The 21,605-nt window shown below is 38.2% G+C and overlaps 1 protein-coding gene across 2 annotated transcripts; it reads right to left on the reverse strand.

Annotated features, from left to right (window-relative positions):
- Nucleotides 1-1,470: 1,470 nt before the first annotated feature.
- On the reverse strand, nt 1,471-18,177 carry LYVE1 (lymphatic vessel endothelial hyaluronan receptor 1). Of its 2 annotated transcripts, XM_044258829.1 has the most exons (7): nt 18,097-18,177; nt 17,634-17,762; nt 13,141-13,312; nt 12,895-13,034; nt 6,482-6,796; nt 3,416-3,494; nt 1,471-2,875 (listed from the first exon to the last, which is right to left on the reverse strand). In XM_044258829.1, exons 2-7 carry the CDS (start codon nt 17,713-17,715, stop codon nt 2,689-2,691), a joined length of 975 nt encoding a protein of 324 aa, XP_044114764.1. In that variant the 5' UTR covers nt 17,716-17,762; nt 18,097-18,177; the 3' UTR covers nt 1,471-2,688. The 2 variants fall into 2 exon arrangements, with proteins under 2 accessions (XP_044114764.1, XP_044114763.1); XM_044258828.1 differs by lacking the exon at nt 18,097-18,177 and having other exon boundaries at nt 17,634-18,065.
- Nucleotides 18,178-21,605: the final 3,428 nt, after the last annotated feature.

Below are 21,605 nucleotides of genomic sequence, written 5' to 3' on the forward strand. Positions count from 1 at the left end.
TCTTAAAAAAAAAAAAAAAAGAAAATGACTACCACTTAGTAGGTACTCAGTAAACGTTTTTCCTCTCTTTTTTCCTCTCCACCCACCCCCATTTTTTTTTGAAGATTTTATTTTTTTATTTGACAGACAGAGATCACAAGTAGGCACAGAGAGAGGGGAAGCAGGCTCCCTGCTGAGCAGAGAGCCCGATGCGGGGCTAAGGCAGAGGCTTTAACCCACTGAGCCACCCAGGTGCCCCTCTTCCTCTCCTTCTTTCCTCCTTTCCTTTCTTCCATAATAATGACAATTACATTTCATCAGTATGTTTGCAATTGGCACCTGGGCTATCTAGTGGGTAGGTGAGGTTTTTCTCCTTCCTTCTTCCTCCTCCTGAGTAGGGTATATACCTGTCTAAATTAATAGTAGATGATAATATCCTGACATATAGTAGATGTCCACAAGATGGCAGATCTAGGGTGGAAGATCTGATTATTTTTCAGCTAACATACATAGATGGAAAGCCATTACTTAGGCTCTTTCTGCTTTTTTTTCTTCACTCCCTAAGAACTAGATAAAACTTAAAGAATGACAAACCAGAATTTCAGACTCACAGACCTCAGTGCCAGGAAGACTATGAATGAGTGAAATGGGCTAGATGTGAAGAAAAAGGGAATATATTTGAGATCCACAGGGCACCTTTGGTTTGGCATGAAGATGCAATAGAGCATGGAAGACTGTGGTAAACTGAAGCAAGCAAAGCCCTTTTAAAGAGGACAGCACTGCGTAGTCTGAGATAATTATCGCTGTGGGGGAATATGGGCTCTCTATCTCCAGATCTTCCCATTTTTTCAAGGGAACCAGGAATATAAATATGTGAAAACTCTTGACTTTTTAAAAAGATTTTATTTTTAAGTAATCTCTACACCCAGTGGGGGGCTTGAACTCACAACCCCAAGATCAAGAGTCACATGCTCTATTGATTGAGCCAGGCAGGCACCCTTTGATTTTTCATTCTTGGCAACTAAGCCAAAATTTAAGATAATACTCTGTGGGCCAACAGCGAAAGGCTATGCCAGCAGTTCATGGCCTGTGAGCTGAAAGGGTCATGGGGCTAGCTAGCTGTGGTGTCACTGGTGAGGGGAAGATGATGTTAGTGGTCCAAAAGGGAAAACCAGAGAGAGGGAAAGAGAAGGCTAGAGAAATAGGACAAATAACAATCCTGCATCCTCAGCTCCCTGTGAACGCTGAAATGGATTGTAATGTAGGACCCAAATGCTAAGTAAAGGACTGTTTATGTGTGTGTTACTTGACTGACTTAAAATAAGATCATAAGCAAGAATAGCCCCATATGGTGATATATGTCCTAAGTGGTTTATAAATGTTCGTTTTTCAACATTTGTTCGTTGTCCCTCTTTTGTTTTGCAAAAAATAGATTACTTCAATTTTGTGTGAAACGTATAATGTATCTATGTAAATAAGAGAGCAAAGAAATTTTCTGAATACTTTTATTTTTTTGACACAAATATCTCGTATCTCTTGGGATTTTTTTGCTGAAAAAGGAGAGTTGGTGATACATTTGTTAATGACATTTAAAAAATGTGCTTCAGTGTATAGAGGTAATAATGTACTTTTTAGGTATGTTAATAATAAATTAAGGTTATAATGGCTGCCATGTTAGAGAAAATAATGAATAGATTAGTCTTAGTAAAATATTAGTTTTGCAAGAAGATAAGCTAGGGGTATCAAAACTGAAAAAATTAGCTTCATACATTTTACTGTATACAAGTTTTTGATAAATAACATTCAATTATAGAATGTAATACCTTACCCAGCACCTGACATATTCAATAAATGTTTGTCAAATTTTACTGCTTTTTAACACAGTAATTTTCCTCAGTAATTTCTCAGATAAAACTCGATAAAAGTAAAAAATTGTAATAGATTTGTTTTGGTTCCTTATGAAAGTGTATGCTTCTAGAGGAAATAGCAGCAAGAAAAAGAAAAGAAAAGTGTGTGTGTATTCTAAAAAGTGATTCCAATTCAGATTATTTAAAGATGACTACTTTGACCCTATCTGTAGTTATAGTCCCTGCTGACAATACGCTGGCAACATGCTTGGCCTCATTCTTTTTTCTCTACTTATTTTGGCTTTACAGAGATCAGGTCTCAAGTCATGGGAATCTCCCTGGCCTTTAGCTGCTGAACTTTTCTTTCCTTCTTTTGTTCTTGCCTGGCTCAGAAGGGCATGCCAGATGATGTGTATTACGTTTCCAGAGTGAAGAAAGGATCTGGCCTGTGGAATCAATAGAAAAAGCCTTGGTCTAGGTGGTTTCTTGGTTTTCAACTCACCTATTCTCAGCCAACCAAGAAGCCTCTTTATAAATGTGTTCTGATTAGCTGTTTTAGGTCCCTGTGCTTTGAGAAGCTCCTTTCTCCCACAGAGATATTATTAGGACATAGCCAGGCTAGAAAGGCTGTCGGAAGCTTTGGAGGTAGGAGGATAGGATCCAGAAAGGATTGCAGTAAGAAAAAGGGAATTTCATTTGGTGAACTCCATAGTCCAAAGGTAAGCCCTGAGTTGATTCCATTTAGGAACCAAGGGTGGACTTTCTTGTTTGGTTCTACAGCCCTTTAAGTTTCCTCATCTGGGGCCAGGATATGTATCAGGAAAGAAATCAGCCTTGGTGTGTCCTCTCATTTCTTTCTCTTCTAAACTTCAGCTTCCAGGCATCGTACTGTAGTTTTGGGTAGACTCTTGGGCTCTTCTGGCTTTTTATCAGTTTTCTTTGATTCCTCATTAGAGTTGTTATCGTCAGCCTTCTCCTCCTTTACTACTTTGGTTTCAATCATTTCTTTCTGCTGATTCTTGTTTGTAAAAGGAAAGTTCTTCACATACCTATAGGCATAATTATAAAATTAAAGTGAGAGATTTATATGTAACACATATGGCAATAGATAACACTCTGTCATAGCCCGTATTAGCACAGTACACTGGATACCTTTATTTCAGAGAGATTCGAACACATGCACACTCAAATACATTAATGCGTCCCCACTTTAGTGGATTCATTTACATGAGACAGTAAGTTTGCAGGCCATACTTGAGGCTGACCTCATAACCCTCCCACCAAGAACAAAGAATTGAGAATCAAAACAAAACCCATGTTTTTCCTCTAGATGTCAGTCAGTTCCTTTTATCTCTTGATTTTCAAAGGGGTTGCACTGACCTGTTTGTAAAGGCTGGGTGACATGCGTGAGCTGAAATAGTAGGAAAGATTGGGCGGTGGGAGGAAAGGTGAGATGAGGGAGAACATTTACAATATAAGAAGACTATCATTTCTGTTTTGACCAAGAAAATGCTAACAACAACCTTAGAAAAACACAAGATAGGGATGTGACATAGATTATAAGGCCAACAAGGTGCCAATAAACCCACCTTTTGACGTAGCAAATTGCCAGACCAGCTGCAGCTGCAAAGAAGAGGAGTGCGAGCACTAGCAGAGCCGTGGGGACACCTGGAGGAAACAGACACATGGCCTATTGGGTCCTTCGCTTATGCATTGTTTTGTGTTGTTGTTCTTCTTTTTTTTTAATTTTTAAATTTTTTATTTACATAAAATATATCATTTGTTTCAGGGGTACAGGTCCGTGATTTATCAGTCTTACACAATTTACAATGCTCACCATAGCACATACCCTCCCCAATGTCCATCATCCAGCCACCCCACCCTTCCCCTCCAGCAACCCTCAGTTTGTTCCTGAGATTAAGGATCTCTTATGGTTTGCCTCCCTCTCTGCTTTCATCTTGTTTCATTTTTTCCCTCTTTTCCCCAATAATCCTCTGCCTTGCTTCTCAAATTCCACATAAAAATGAGATCATATAATTGTCTTTCTCAGATTGACCTATTTCACTTAGCATAATACACTCTAGTTCCATTCATGTTGTTGCAAATGGCAAGATTTTAATTTTTTGATGGCTGCATAGTATTTCATTGTATATATATGCCACATCTTCTTTATCCATTCATCTGTTGATGGACATCTAGGCTCTTTCCAAAGCTTGGCTATTGTGGACATTGCTGCTATAAACATTCGGGTGCATGTGCCCCTTCGGATCCCTACATTTGTATCTTTGTATCTCCAATAGTGCAATTGCTGGGTCATAGAGTAGCTCTATTTTCAACTTTTTTAGGAACCTCTACACTGTTTTCCAGAGTGGCTGCACCAGCTTGCATTCCCACCAACAGTGTAGGAGGGTCCCCCTCTCTCCACATCCTTGCCAACAACTGTCGTTTCCTGACTAGATAATTTTAGCCATTCTGACTGGTGTTAGGTGGTATCTCATTGTGGTTTTGATTTGTATTTCCCTGATATTGAGTGATATTGAGCACTTTCACATACGTCTGTTGGCTATTTCGATGTCTTCTTTGGAGAAGTGTCTTTTCATGTCTTCTGCCCATTTTTTGATGGGATTTTTTGTTCTTTGGATGTTGAATTTGTTAAGTTCTTTATAGATTTTGGATACTAGCCCTTTATCTGCTATGTCATTTGCAAATATCTTCTCCCATTCTGTCGGTTGTCTTTTGGTTTTGTTCTGGGTTTTTTTGCTGTGCAAAAAGATTTATATCTTGATGAAGTTCCAATAGTTCATTTTTGCCCTTGCTTCCCTTGCCTTTGGTGATGTTTCTAGGAAGATGTTGCTGCGGCTGAGGTCGAAGAGGTTGCTGCCTCTTCCTCAAGGATTTGAGGATTTTGATGGATTCCTGTCACACATTTAGGTCTTTCATCCATTTTGAGTCTATTTTTGTTTGTGGTATAAGGAAATGATCCAGTTTCATTCTTCTGCATGTGGTTGTCCAATTTTCCCAATACCATTTATTGAAGAGACTGTCTTTTTTCCATTGGACATTCTTTCCTGCTTTGTCCAAGATTGGTTGACCATAGGGTTGAGGGTCCATTTTTGGGCTTTCTGTTCTGTTTCATTGATCTATGTGTCTGTTTTTGTGCCAGTACCATACTGTCTTGATGATTACCACTTTGTAATAGAGCTTGAAGTCCAGGGTTATGATGCCACCAGCTTTGGTTTTGTTTTTCAACATTCCTCTGGCTATTCGGGGTCTTTTCTGGTTCTATACAAATTTTAGGATTACTTGTTCCATTTCTGTGAATAAAGTTGATGGTATTTTGATAGGGATTGCTCTAAATGTGTAGATTGCTCTAGGTAGCATAGACATTTTCACAATATCTGTTCTTCCAGTCCATGGGCATGGAATGTTTTTCCATTTCTTTGTGTTGCTCTTCTAATGATTCTTTTTTTTTTTTTCTATTTTATTTATTAGAGAGAGACAGTGAGAGAGAGCATGAGCGAGGAGAAGGTCAGAGAGCGAAGCCGACTCCCCATGGAGCTGGGAGCCTGATGTGGGACTCGATCCCGGGACTCCAGGATCACGCCCTGAGCCGGAGGCAGTCGTCCAACCAACTGCGCCACCCAGGCGTCCCTCTTCTAATGATTCTTTATACAGATCCAGACAACAGATAATGCAGGAGAAAATCCTTCTCTGTGACCACAAAGGGGCTACTTAGAATGTTGGGCCCACATCTGCTTCTTTGCTTCTTGCCTGTAGAAATCCTTGGCCTTGCTTTTCATCCTCTCTATATCCTATAAATTGCAATATGGCGGAGTCCATTTCCTCTCTGTGACCTTGAGATGATATGTTGGAGCTAATTAAGTGTAAACCCTTCCTTTTAAATAAGACAAACTTTAAATCATAGGCATTTAAGGTATATATTTTTTAAAGAACTTTGATGTATTAATAGAGAGTGATTTATTTTTAAAAGGCTTTGAGTTTTTAAAAGTGAAGCTATTTCATGCTATGCAGCCATCAAAAGAAATGAAATCTTGCCATTTGCAATGATGTGGTTGGAAGGATATTAAGGATAGAGGATATTATGCTGAGTGAAATAAGTCAATCAAAGAGACAATTATCATATGATCTCTGTGATATGAGGAATTAGAGAGGCAGGGTGAGGGGGTTGTTGGGGGTAGGGAAGGAAAAAGTGGAACAAGAAGGGATCAGGAGAGAGACAAACCATAAGAAACTCTTAATCTCAGGAAGCAAACTGAGGGTTGCTGTGGGGGTTAGGGGGGTTAGGGATAGGGTGGCTGGGTTATGGACACTGGGGAGGGTATGTGCTATGGTGAGTGGTGTGAAATGTGTAAGCCTGATGTTTCACAGACCTGTACCCCTGGGGCAAATAATACATTATATGTGAACAAAAAAAAGTGAAGCTATTTTATACTCATGATTTTTTGTTTAATCATTAATGTTTTTTAGAGCCCTCAAGTTCTACGACTTTATGAAAATTGAGTTTGCGTTAAGGTTTTACTTGTATCTGGCAGGTCCTGAGTGCCTACTCTGGAGACAACATGGTTTTTATGTACTGTCTGTTATACATAAACATACAAACACACACATGCAATGCAAACATAGAAAGCTTTTACCTCCAAACCCAGTGGCCCCATTCTTGAATGCTGCTTTATTTTCGATATATGACTCAGTTTCTGTTGCTGTAGCTATGGTGCTAGTTTCCACAAAACCTTCTGTTACACAAATCAATTTTCTTTTCCGTTTAGTAGAAGTGGAAGCCCGAGCAGAAGTAGGAGCAAGAGTAGGTGTAACAGAGTAAGGTACATCAGTAGCTGAAGCGGAGTATGCACTGTCACTGATGGTTTCTGTTGTGTATGTCGCCTCTTCACTATTGAATATGGGATCATTGGTGGTGATAATTTCTGGAAGGCATGAGTTAATCCAAATATCTGTTGGGGGAGGGAAAAATAAGGTAACAAGTAAGTATTAAAACAGTCTCCTAATTTTTATTCTTGCCTCTAGTCTTAGTCCTCTCTAATCTTCTTCCAGTGCAGCCAGAATGATCTTACAAAAATACAGATCTAATCATATCATTTCCTTCCTTAAAATTCTTCAGTGACTGCCTCTATTGCATGACCTATAACGCCCCCTGTGATCTGTCCCCTGCTGACATGGCTAGCCTTATCTGATCAGTGTGTCTTTCTTCCTACCTTCTCAGATTTTTTTTCTGTTCTTTGATACTCTTTCTTTCATATCCAAGGCTTTGACCATGATGCTTTCTTTACCTGTAAGTCTTTTTGCCCCTTCTTTACTTAGCTCTTACTTATCCTTCAAGTCTCAGATTGAATGTCTCTTTATTAGGCAGATTTGATGACTAGATTGTGTCCCTAGGCATGTTTTTATATACCTCTTTCTACTTCCCTTGGTTCTCATTGCACTGCTCTGTACTGGACTGATCTCCTGTCTTAGTCATCATGGTATGCCTTCTGTGCCTAGCACAGAGTTCATGCTCAATCAATAATTAATGAATAAAGAAAGGCTGGAGAAGCAACAGGATGGAAGGAGTAAATGAGGACACCAAATATACACACATGACAATGTACACTTCAGGACAAAGATCTTAAAAAAAAAAAAACAACAACAACAGATTTCTCTGCACTCTTCAAAATAAAAAATTGTTTTAAGGAGGGGAGCAGAGGAGGGATATAGATTTGCTTTCCAATCTGTTGAATGTGATAGAGAGGAAACAACATTTTTTGAGCCTCATATCTGAGTTGATCATGACACTTCATTTAATGATTTTATAGGAGGAGACTGAAATTTAGTGAAACTGAATAACTTGCCCAAATTCACATAGCTGGTAAATGACAGAGCCATGTAACATATTATAGTATGAGATTGCATCTATTTTAAATTCCTACTTATTTCTGGCAGTAGGTAACATCAGCTGGACTGTTAGTTAAGAAGAAAAAGTTATTCCATTCATTTTTGAAAAATACAATAAATTACCCATCAAGGTCATGGATACTACTGATAAAACATTTTGACTGCACACATTCAGAATTTTATAATTTTTTTTTTACTTTGAAAACTCTGTATTCAAACACATATCATCCTTGACTTTTGCCTTGAACTTTTAGTTTCATTTTTTATTCTTGAGCACATGCTAAGTTTTTCCTTCAAAAAATGAAAATTTTTAATATCAGGGGAAAGATATACTGGATACAATAGACCACATTGGGAACTGAAAGTACAGAGACATAGTACTTTCATAGTTTCAATTTCCAAGATAGACGTATTTTGATAAAGGTGAGAGGAAATCACTGGGGATTCACAGAGGAGATGATATGGAGGGTTAATATGTTTGTTCAACAAATATTTGTTGAGCCCCAACTATGTGCCAAACACTGTTCTAAGTGCTAAGGTCATGGTACAAAGAAGACAGAGTCCTTACTTTTAAGAGGCCTATATGCTAATGGAAGGATATATTAACAAAATAAAATAAAATAAAATAAAATAAAATATTAAAAAAAAAAGCCAGGATGCCTAGGTGGCTCAGTTAAGTGTCTAACTCTTGATTTCTGCTCAGGTCATGATCTCAGAGTTTTGAGATTGCTCCATGCCAGGCATGGAGCTTGCTTGGATTCTCTCTCTCCCTCTCCTTCTGCACCATCCCCTGACCCTCTTCATCTCTCCTAAAAAGAAAAAAAAAAGTCAGGAATTTTAGAGGGTGATAAATGTTAAGAAGAAATTAAAATAAGATAAAGATTAAACCAATAAGGGTGGGGAATATGAGATGGATACTTCGACTAGGATGATGAAAGTGGAGAGGTGATACTTAAGCTGAGACCTAAATGTTAAAAAGTAGTCAGTCATTGAAGATCTAGGGCAAAAGCATTCCAAGTAAAGAGAACAGGAAGTTCAAGAGTCCAAAGTTGAATGAACTCAGTGTGTTTGATGAATAAAAGACCACTATGACTGGAACACAGTAGTAGCTCCTCTAGTATGGAAGAGGGAGTAGAACATTCCAGTCAAAGGAATAGCATGATGCAAGAATCCAGAAATTTGAAAATGTAGTCATACCAAATAATGACAAAGGAGTACAGTGTGGTTGGAGAGTAGGGTGTGTGTATGGTTGGGAGCATGAAGGACTGCAAGCAGGAGATGACTGGTAAGATAGGCTGGAGCCAGAGTTTTGAGATTCATAATTGCCATGTTAAAGCATTTGGAATGTATTTTGTAGGAGATGGAATTTTCAACTGGGTCCACAAATCTGCCAACTAATATATAGGAGTTCTCATACATGCTCACTTTTATGTGTAAAAGGCTTCATAATTTACATCATATTCTCAAATAAGAAGTCACCCAAGGGCTGTGGAGCAGAGAAGTAATGTAATTATCAGTGGAGGCATGGGGAGGATGAAATGCAGTGGGGAGAGAGTACAGTCCGGGAACAAGAAAGGAGATTATTGCAATTGCAAAGAACTAGAGGAATCTAGAAGTACCTGGAATCCTAAAACTTAGATCTTAGAGATCTCCTAGGAAAGAGTGATTTTGAACTCTGGCTACACGTTGGAATCATCTGTGGAGCTTTTAAGAAACACTGATGCCCAGAACACCCAACCTGGGCCTGGTATGTTGTTGATGTATAGACATCACCATGGAAGGAGCTATGCGGAAGTAGTATGACTCCAGGTTCCCTTATTGACTATGACCGTAGCAAAATACATGCTAAGGATCAGTTATTTCTCCTGGGAAATATAAATGATACATTTGTGTCATTTCACTGAGGATTAATGAGATAATAAATGTGTGGGGCTTAGCATAATGTATGGGCATGATAGATAGGCTCTATCTAAGAATTTGTTTCCTTTGCCTCTCTGTTTATTAAATGTAGCCCAGAGAGCCACAGTGTGAGGGAGCAACAGCAGTCTGATCCTGTGATCCCTACTGGGTTGAGGGCACACCTAGAAGTGTTAGGACCTAGCTCTCCTTCCCCTCCAAACTATGAATATAATTTCTTTAAAATGTGCCAAGTACTCTGACATTAAACACAGAGTGTGGTTGGACTCCAAGAGGAAAGATAGGAATAAGGGGTATGGGAAGGCTTCTTGAAGAGGCTGGCATTTGAAAATTGAGTAGAGTAGCAGTTAGCTAAGTGGGGAGGAAGATAGGCATTGTGGCAGAGGAACAGCATGAAGCAGATGGTGCATGCCGAACTGTCAAGGCACTTCAGTCTGGTCTCCCAAAGCTTACAAAGAGAGCAATTAAAAAAGACAATTAGGATAAGGTGTTAGGGTCAGATTTAGGGTTATTTTAATCCTCAGACCTCATAAGATAGCTATAAAAAAAAAGGTTACAAAAACAAAGAAACATAGGGTAAGTTTAGGAGTAGAGTTTGGATAAGGGTTAGGTTAACTCTGACCCTCACAAAGATAGCAAACAGAAGCAATTTATTTGAAAATGATAATATAACCACACAGATTTGTGAATTTTTCTAGTCACATTTGCACATAGTTGTTTGCTTGTGTTTGTTTTTGTTTTTGCACATGGTTTTTTTGACAATACACTGTTAGAGGGCTATTTTCTGGGGACTGAAAGAAATGCAAAGAAATATCAAATTTCATTCAATAGGTTCATTATTCCTAATAATATTTGTTTTATAATTTTGAAACTATTATAGGACAAGAAAGTATATTACTGTTATTTATTGGGAACTAAGATCTTCTGTGTAAGAGAAAAAAGATGGAGGCGTAAAACAAACTGAGAAAAATTTGAATTGTTAAATTTAAGTTGGAAATATCAATAGAAATTCATGATTTTTAGATATATGTATGTATGTGTAAATATATGGATAGCTATTCACTAAAAATACTGAGAAGCAATGAAAACTCCTTCGGTAATGAGAATTACTTGAATTCAGATCTTGGTTTCTACTTAACATTTTCCATTACAAAGAACCTGGGCTTCTTGGAGAAATAAATGGCTGATTCCACCAGGGGCAGAGAAAGTACAAAGTAAGTCTGGGACATGCTATTATTATGTTAGAAAGAAATCGCTCCAATACTAATGGAATAAAGGGCACAAAGGTCAACTGGGGGGGGGCTCCTACTCATCAAATTTGAGACAATTTGAGCATCAGAAAGAATAGAGGGATAATAATTATAAAGTTGATAACATGTTGAACACACAAAATAAGTAAAATGTCATGTGTCCATAGTAGTATAAGGAGGAGGGAAGTGTGTGTGTGTGTGTGTGTGTGTGTGTGTAAGAGAGATTGAGAGAGAGAGAGAAATTCTTCTTTATCAAAGAATGCTGGCTAACAAATGCAGAAGGAAGATTTAGAAAGTCACCATCTTGTGGCCCTACATATAATAACTGATTCCAGGAATAATTACCAATGGCTGCTTGAACTAATAGGTACAAGATGGTTGGGGTCAGAATATTTGCATGGTGCCAAAATATCACAGTGTAGATTGCCTACTCATTGCAAGGGGGAAAAACATATCTTTATGAGTTCATTTAGAAAGGTCTAGCATCTTATTGAAATGATCAAAGTTAGCACATTAGTAATGGGACATACTGGTATTAAGTGACTTTTGTTGAGAAGTGATCTAAAGTACACAGTATCATCTATGAAGTCTTTTTAAAAAAATTATCAGTTAGCTACTATATAGTACATCATTACTTTTTGATGTAGTCTTTTTGCCAAAAATATTGAACAAGAGTTGAATCAAGCCTCCAGATCTAACTTCAATTAAACAGGAAATATAGGGGATGGAAGTACAAGTTAAATGAAACCATGAGGAAACACTCAAATCCAAGTTCTCTTCCTGTGACCCCATTTTGTGACGTCCAGAGGACTGGGTATCATATCATCACACTGACAGGTAGGAGGAAGGCAAGAAAGTTAAAACCCCAGGTCGTTTGTCAGGCATGAGCTGGCTATGAGTGATACAGGCATGTGAACCACCAATTCCCCAGCCAAAAGTGGTGGGCAGAAGAGGCAGAGAAGAGGATAATGGTGAAGCAAATGTTGGAAGAAGCTTTATGTTCCAGTCTTGAACCTGCCACCAACTGAACAAGCCAGATCTCCAGTCTGAGCTATCATTTCATACATGAAATGAGGAAAGAGGACAAAGTATCTTTGGAGTCCCTTTCTAGATCAAAGCCTCCTGATTCAGAGAACTGCTTGGACCCTTTGTTGCCTTTGTGCAACATAATGTTGCTAGTGCACATAAGATCTCTTGGATCTTAGAGTATGACTTTGAAATCTATCCTTGTATGTGACCACTTAGCTGTCTGACCTTTAGAAGGTCAGATTTATGAGTAGGTGTGAAGGGTAATAAATCAGCAGAGGTTCTTATGATAAACTGAGAACAAGTATTCAGTGAAGGAAAAACTTTCTGAGATGTTCCTTAGGTAGAGCACTTGGGTTAAAATGGTTGTGGTCTCCAAGCAAGGTTAAAAGAACAACTGTGTGACCAAGAGCAAACCAATTCTATTTTCTCGCTTTAACTCCTTCCTTCATAAAATGATCTTAATCCTTGAAGATGTCAGGTGTACCATCTGAATTTCTTCTCTAAAAAAAAATGAAGGTTAAAAGAAAGAGCATGGTTTGAGAGTTAGATCTCTGTTAAAATCTTCGTAGTAGTGAGAACTTAGACAGATGTACTTATGTCCTCTGAGCTTAATTTCCCCCTCTACAAAATGGGGGTGACAAAGTGTACTCTAGAGAAAGATTGTCAAGTTCCAGTGTGATAACTCAGTACATTGCTTTGTCTCGTGTGGGTATTTCCTTACCTTATAAGATGGAGGGGCGTGGGTAATGGAGCCTCCTGGGATACCCTCTCCCTATATTGCCACTTAGTAATACTTTCCCTTTTTCCTCTGAAGGGCACATGGCCACCTCTAAGTTGGTCACCGAGGCATTCTTGGGAGTATTAAATGACCATCACCATGATTTCTTCAGTGCTGTTCAGGGTTACTCTTCTTAGACGGATCATAGAGCTAGAGAAAACATGCAGAGGCTGTAGATTTGACTTACCAGATGAGTTATAACAGTAGGCCAAAAACTTTTTGCTGACTGAATTTCTCCAAATCAGGACACCTGTCCCATTCTTCCCACACTTGGGGTTTGGCAGAATCCGAGGGATGACCAAGAACTTATCTGCAACCCATCCATAGCTATAAGAAAATACACATTATTTGAATGGATACAATTATTTCTATTGCTCAAGAACACAGTGCTGAAAGAGCTCCAGCAGTGTTTATGAATCTAGTTGTTTCTCACCTGCAAGTCTCAAAGCCAAACCTCCATGCTGCTTCAACCTGGTCTTTACTGGCCAGAGTTAGTCCCATCAGCCTACAGGCCTCCTGGGCTTCTGCAAAATTCAGCTGCTGGGCTGCCCTTTTGTTCACAAGGGTGACCCCCATAATTCTGCATGGCCCTGAGGTGGAAAGTTCTGCAAAGGAATCACAGAAACCCTTAATTTGCTGCTGTCCTTGTTCCCAACCTTTAGGCTCTTCTTCCTAGTAGAGCATTATTGTCTTGATACAGCAATGAAGCCCTTGTGGCTGAGACTGAAGTTCAGAAATAATGGAACATAAGCCAGGCATTTCCCACAAGGTAAATACTTCTGGGTTAGCTGGGTCCTTGCTCTTGTCCAAGCTATACCTCTCATCCGATTGGAGTCTATCATGCCCCACTGCATAGTTGCCTTGTTCCTTATGTGGAGGCTTTGGCTACCAGTTCCTGGGGTTAGGTTTAGGTGATGCAGTTGTGGCAAACCATTTTGGAGTCTATAAAAAAAAAAGGTCTGAGACTTTGAGAAAGATAGAATTCGGGGCTCTGGTTAATAGAATAATTAACAATACTCCAAACCAATGTGGCTTGGGAATACCACTATTTCTGAGATGGGCTGAAAATGTTGCACTTGGTGTAACAGAATGTGAGCCTTCTCACTCCCAGGTCTTCTCTGACCATTGGGGGGCAGGCTTACTCTGAAGTTCCTGGAGGAAATGGGCAGTAAACCTTGCATGGTGAGGAACCTAAATTAAGAAAGTTGAGTTTTAGAGTTAGACTTGTATTTAAATCTGGCCTATGTCAGAGCCTTGCTGGCTCTGTGATCTTAGGCTAGTTACTTCATCTCTTTGAGCCTCAGTTTCCTTATTTATAAAATTGAGAAAGTAACAGTATTTATTTTATAGGGTAATGAGAGTTGAAAGAGTTCATTCAAATAAAAATGTTTAGCATAGTGCCTGCCTCATAGTAGATGCTCAGCAAATCATAAATAACATTATTATATTCTCTTCAAAGCTTTTTGGTTTTAGTCAGCTTATGATTGATCTCCCTGGGGAAGCTGAAGCAGTTGAACAGACATGTTGTAAATACATTTTACTCAAAAGTTAATGAATCCAAGAATTCTTTTGATCCCCTTTCTTGATTCTAGGATTTATAGACCTGTACAAAATTGCAAAGTTGTATCACATTTCAGGTACATTATTCCTATCGGGCTTTATCCACAAGAGTCTGTAATAGGACATTACAATCTTCTAAGAAGTTGCTTGTACACAGATCTGTGCATTTGAAGCCCAGTTAAATGATTTGATCACTTTCTAGGTTAGTATTTAAAGTTTCTTCTTGCAAATGTTAAAGGAACATTTCTAAGTCTTCCACTGACCTTGCAAAGCTCTGGACCAGGAGGCTAGAAGAGGGGATATGTATACGATGTATAATAATTACAGATGGCTTACTCTGTGAACATCCAGCCTGAAGATGTGTGACGACGAGTATTAACTCGATCTTGCTTTGGGCAATGGCTGTGTCACGTCTCCCAGGTTTTGTCTTTTAGAGTCCTGTGTCTTTGCCTTAATACTGTATTTCCCATTATTCTTACTATATCTATTGAGGGGGTACGATTGGAGTCAAAGCTCTCAGTAGCATTGGCTGTGCACAACATGGAACAGGTGTTTCTGGCTGTAGCTAACTTAGCTAACTGGATACAGTCCTACTGTGGGTATCCTCAGGCTCTAGAATCTAACATCAAGAATAGGAAGTAAAGATACAAAGACATGTGATGAAGGATAATGGTATATTTTGAGATTTTGAGGCTTTCTTGTTAACAGCCTTAGTTTTTAATGGTGAAGGGTAAAGCTACGATGTGCTTCATTGATTTCCTCTGCCCCTTGTGAGGTTTTACTAGAACTGTTAATTCTAGTATTTGTAGAAAGATATTTTGTATTTTAACATATGATAATAGCATCAGTTTGGCTGGTTGGTGGATAGGTTTAAGTACAAATAAATAAAAATACCCACTTTAAAAAAAAAATAATTACAGATGGCTTTATTTGCTTCCAGACCTTGCTCTCGCCAAAAGAGACACTAGAGTGCCAATACCCCATATTAGTGTTTGTGACAAAACAGCCTCTTATGACTATGCACTAACACAAATACCTATACCAATACTGGTATTAATACTAATGCTAGTATTAATTCTAACATCTATCATCTGTTTATGTTGCTCTGTGCCAAACCCTGTGTCCTTTAATAGAAAGTGGAAGCTCAGGAAGATTAAGTAACTTTCCCAAGCCCAAGGATATACACCAAAGACATAGGACAGATTGGGAGCACAAACCCAATTATGACTGACCCTAAAACTGCAGTTCTTAACTAGGACACTATTCTGTTTCTTGCTGTATTATAGGGGAGATGAACACACACCCACACCCACACACACACACTATACAACTAGAACTGGACTCTCCAAACACACATTTTCCCTAGAATTTGGCTTATTTAGTCCATGAGCTTCTTGAGCCATGCTCAAATCCCATGGCTGCAAAGAAGGTTTATTAATTACACTATCAAGTGGTCTTGCTACTTTTTCATCAAAACTTATTTTTACCTTAAAGTTATCATTTAGAGTAATGATAGACCTATTCTGGGCAATAGACCTAGCCTTGATTATTTTGTCTGTTATTAATTGGCTCTGGGACCTTGGGCAAGGTAGTGTTCTCATCTATAAAATGGAGATGGTTATATCTTCTTCACAGAATTTTTGTCAGAATAGATAACTTGTACCTAGCAGGGTCTCCATCATAGGTAGTCAACAAATAGTGGTCATTTTTATGCTTTCCTATTTCATTTAAAGACAAAAAGAAGGAGCTGGAATCCAAGAGCTACTCCACTAATCTCTTCCTTAAGATATAAAAAATATATATTTTATTTATTTGACAGAGAGATAGAGAGAGAGCACAAGTAGGCAGAGTGGCAGGCAGAGGGAGAGGGAGAAGCAGGCTTTCTGCTGAGCAGGGAGCCTAATGTGGGGCTTGATCCCAGAACCATGGAATCATGACCTGAGCCAAAGGCAACTGCTTAACTGACTGAGCCACCCAGGCACCCCTCCTTAAAATTTTATTTTTCCCCTAAAATTTTTTTAGGAAACAGCAGGCATAATAGAAATACCCTATGCTTAGGATCGGACAGGGCTGAATTCAAACCCAAGCTTTATTATTTACCATCTATATGGCATTAGGCAAGTCACTTGGCCTTACTTGAGCCTGTTTCTTCATCTATAAAAGTCTTCTTAGAAGATTAAGTGAAATTTTATATATTACATATATAAAAATTATATGTAATATAAAATAGTTTAATTTCCTTAGGAAATTTTTGCCATCATCAAAGATGGTCTAAAGAATGCGATGGATTGGGGAGGGTATGTGCTATGGTAAGGGCTGTGAAATGTGTAAACCCGATGATTCACAGACCTGTACCCCTGGGGCAAGTAATACATTATATGTTAATAAAAATAATTTAAAAAAAGAATGCAATGGAATCATTGTCATAGAACAATTTTGAGTTCTACTTAAACTTAAAGTTTGAGTAATGGCAGCATTGTGGGGAAAAGTGAATAATATCTCCAGAGGAATTTCAAAGAGGACAAAACTAACTTGAAAATAACAGTTCTGGTATTTGAAAAAAATCAATTATATAGCTGTAACCTCTCATAAATACAGCAATAAATGAAGCAACTCTCAAGATATCTGATTCCAAAATATTTTATATCACAGAGCATCTTCCAGCATAGGAACACACAATTTTCCTTCTAAAGTGCTCAAATTTTCATTTGCCTAGAGCTGTAATTGAGTGATTTGTGGTTACAATTTTTTTGCCTACATTGCACATGAGGTTACTGGTTGAGCATTTCAAAAGCCCAGAAACCACTTGAAGTCATTCCTTTGGTAGGGAGCTAATGACTAATTTTCAAACCTACATTTTCACAGGGTTTTTTTTTTTTCAGTTAATTGGCTATTTATTTCATATTAAAAACATATATGCAGTATAGTAAAATTGTAATTAAAATAATTGTGCTGGGCAATTATTGCTGACACTTCCAAAAATATAAAACAGGTCAATATTTAGCGCAAGTTGGCCATTTTCCCCAAGCTTAAAATTCATTATAATCATGGTTTGTTTCTGCAGTGAAACACTTTTAAAAACAAATGATATTTCCTCAATGTTTTGATTCAAGATATTCCCATTAAAAAAAGATTCCATAACCAAAAATGAAAGTCAAGATAACATAAAGGTAAATGTGAATCCTTTTGGTGAAGCCAACAATATGATGAAAACATTTCTGGCAGAGCAATCCTACCAACTAGATCTTCTGTTGACATTGAGGATAACCCCTACTCCAGGCATTCCACACTTAAGAATTTGGTAGACTTAGGACAATTTGCAAGATCTTGCCTTGCCTCAGGTTGAAAATCTGGTAAGAAACGTACCTTCTATACGGAGAGATGTGACCAGGAGCCTTGTGGTCCAGATGGAGGCGAGAAGTAACACCAGGCTGAAGCATTTGGCCATTATGCCAACCCTTTCTGAGCCAGAGAAACACCCTGGATGGTCAGTGGCTGTAATGGAAGCAGACGATCACCAGTCTGGATGGAGACTTCTGGAAATATGTTGGAGCCCCACTGCTCCACTTCATAACTGAGACATCCGGATTTCCCTGCTTTCAAGCTTCTGACTCGGTCACTGGGGGAAATGAGTGACGTCCCTTAAATGCCCAGGCTGTACTTTGTGGATTGCTTTCTGGAAAATTTAGCTAATGCTGACTCAGAAAACAGACAAATGAGGAAGGCAGATAGCACAGCATGAACTGCTGGAGGTTTCCCCAATTCCCATATTCCCTGCCACCTCCCACTTCCCTCACCAACTCATTCTCACACAATTCATTGTTATTACCTGTGGAGCCTATTCATTTATGTACTCCTAGGAGTGTCCATCTCTAAAGGAGATTGAGCATGGGTTGTGTTTCCTTTCTTACCACAGTCAGTGATTTTTTTTTTTTTCTCCTCCAGCTGCTTATCTTTGTGATCTGGGGAGGAATGATGCCAAGGCTTATGAAAGCAAATGCCCATTTAAATACTGAGTGCAGGGTGTTTATGTCTCCCTTTTCTTTTATACACTTGAAGTTTCTACACCACTCTCACTGATTCTTTCTTCAAAAAATAAGACATACAGTTCATATTTAGAAAACACAGCTGGGGGACAATTCATGAAATTTTAGTCATTTTTCATTTTACAAAAGGGTTTTTGACTTTATAATAGTAATCACCACAGGGGTCCTTTATATGATAACTTTCTCCTTAAAAAATTCTCTTGTGTTCTGATAGACCAAAATTCAGTTTAGATTTCCCCTTTCTTCTTTGATGAGTGTGAGGTTTATCTGTACTATATATGAGCAGACTGCACTCTCTTTCCCAGCTGGATATCCAGTGGTTTGTCTGCTATGGTAATTTTGGAATTCTGGCTTGTGAATAATGCTTTGAACAATGGCTTATGAGTTTTCTCCAAAATGAAAGTCGTTTATAGGAATAGTGTATGGACAACAATTCCTTTTCTGTACAAGTGGTATCAGTCATAAAATTAGATATCTGTACAGAAAATACTCATAATGAAAGAAGAAATTTGCTCTGTACCTAGGTAACTTGCAAGAGACCAGGGGACAACTCTTAAGTATCTCTACTATTTAAATATCTGTAGACCTCATTACTTGGGTGAGCACAACCTGCAGACTACAGGTACCTCAGAAACGTATGTGATTTATCACCATGGAACCAGGTAGACAAGAAGGCAGGAATCATGTCTTATCATTTACCTTAAAGCCTAACACCATGCATGAAAGAAAGTTAGCCTTCAAGCATTTGCTAAAGCATTTCTAAAAGAAAGAAGAAAGGAAGACAGGAAGGGAAAAATGAATCATGGAAGGCAAGGACCCAAATTCTGGAAACAAATTTCTAGAAGAGGAATTATTAGATAAAGGGAGTCTGCATGATGGTGCTGGTGCTTAATATTGAGTTTCTGGAAGAGGAAAGAATCTTATTTCATCTGTTTAAATTTTCTAATTCCTCTTGCTTGTTTTGGTAGGTTATTTTTTGGATATCCATATTGAAAGAAGTTAAGCCACCATTGGAATGTGATTGAGAATGCTTGACAGGAATTGTTGCCTCTGTGTTAAATGTGAATATTCTCAATCTTCAGTTGTAGGCCTCTCACTCCAGGCAAGTTTCTGAAGAGTTAGTCACCAGGAGCTAAAAGCTAAACTGGAGAGCTATACAGAAAATATTGCCAGCTAATTTCTCTTCACTGTTTTGAGAAACGGTGTTTAAGATATGGAAAACAAGACAAAACAAAACAAAACCCAGCAGCACTATCCACTTCTGAAATGACAACTTATGTTTAATGTCCATTGAAGAGGGCACGTGGTGTAATGGACACTGGGTATTACATAAAACTGATGTATCACTGACCTCTACCTCTGAAACTAATAGTATGCCATGTTAATTAATTGAATTTAAATTTAGAAAAAGAAAAAAGTAAAGTAGCGATCTGCCTTAAAAAAAATAAATAAAATGATAGATCATGGTATAATCAAGGAGAATCAACAATTAAAGAAAAAATTTGTAGAATTAGAAGGGAAATTTGAAAAGTTATAACAGCAATCAAGTTGCAAAGGAGAGTAGGAAAGAGAATATCCAGACCCATTTTCTTTTTTTAATCTGTTTTTAAAATTCCACTATAATATATAATATACAGTGTTATATTAGTTTAAGATACACAATATAGCGATTCAACACTTCCATGCATTACTTAATGCTCATCACGATAAATGTACCTCTTAATCTTCATTATGTATTTCACCCATTCTCTACCCACCTCCCCTGTAATAACCATCAGTTTGTTCTCTATATTTAAGAGTCTGGTTTTTTAAAAATCTTTTTTTTGTTGTTGTTGTTCATTTGTTTTGCTTCTTAAATTAGACATGAGTGAAATCATATGGTGTCTTTCTCTGGTTGACTTATTTCACTTAGCATTATACCCTTTAGATCCATCCATTTTGTTGCAAATGACAAGATTTTGTTCCTTTTTATGGTTGAATGATACACCATATCATCTTTATCCATTCATCTATTGATGGACACTTGGGCTGCTTTCATAATTTGGCTATTGTAAATAATGCAGCAAACATAGATGTGCTTTTATCCTTTTGAACTAGGGTTTTTGTATTTTTGGGTAAATCCACTACTGTAATTACTGAATTATAGGGTAGTTCTGTTTTTAATTTTTTGAGGAATCTCTATACTGTTTTCCGGAGTGGCTGTACCAGTTTGCATTCCCACCAGCAGTGCAGGGGGGGGGTTCTTTCCCCGCCCACATCCTCACCATCACTTGTTTCTTGTGTTTTTGATTTTAGGCATTCTGACAGATGCGAGGTGATACCTCATTGTCATTTGATTTGCATTTCCCTGAAGATGAGTGATGTTGAGCATCTTTTCATGGGTCTGTTGGCTATCTTCGTGATGTGGGAAACAGAGGCAGAAGAAAAATTATTAAATTTCCTTACCCACTGACAAGCCCTTAAAACAGGCAGAGTGACATTCCTCTAGAGACTCAACTGCCTCCACCTTAACACTTTGCTAAGGGCAAAGGGCAATCGTAGCCTGACGGACCCCTACCCCCAACCAGGATCCTGTAAGTCTACTTTAGCAATTCCTTTGGAAACTATCTCTAAACCTTCCAAGATGCGGTTAACAGTCATTCCCAAGCATACAGCCCCCTGATATACATTTAAAGGTCTCACCAAAAAGGTTTTATTACCATTAATGAATAACCTTTTCCCCAACAATAGCTAGCCCCTCAAGGTCCTGGAAACCTTGCTTCCAAAATTCCTTAGAGACTTAGGCCATCCCTGACCCCCTCCCAACTTGCAAGCATATAATAGACCATTCCTCACAGCCCCAGGGCAGCAGCAATTCCTGCACACAGGTCCTGTCCCCATGCTTTAATAAACCACCATTTTGCACAAAGATGTCTCAAGAATTCACTTGGTCATCGGCTCAGGACCTCACCACACCGAACCTCACGTATATTCTAAGACTTCTTCATCATTTGTATGTCTTCTTTGGAGAAATATCTGTTTATGTCTTCTGTCCATTATTTAATTGGATTATTTTGTTTTGTTTTCGAGTTGTATAACTTCTTTATATATTTTCGTTACTAACCATTTATTGGATATATCATTTACAAGTATCTTCTCCCATTCCACAGAAGTAGATTGTCTTTTAGTTTTGTTGTTTATTTCCTTTGCTGTCCAGAAACTTTATATTTTGAAGAAGTCCCAATAGTTTATTTTTGCCTTTATTTCCCTTGCCTCAGGAGGCATATGTAGAAAAATGTTGCTACCACCAATG

Source organism: Neovison vison, chromosome 7 (genome assembly GCF_020171115.1).
Source record: "Neovison vison isolate M4711 chromosome 7, ASM_NN_V1, whole genome shotgun sequence".
Classification (NCBI taxonomy): Eukaryota; Metazoa; Chordata; class Mammalia; order Carnivora; family Mustelidae; genus Neogale; species Neogale vison.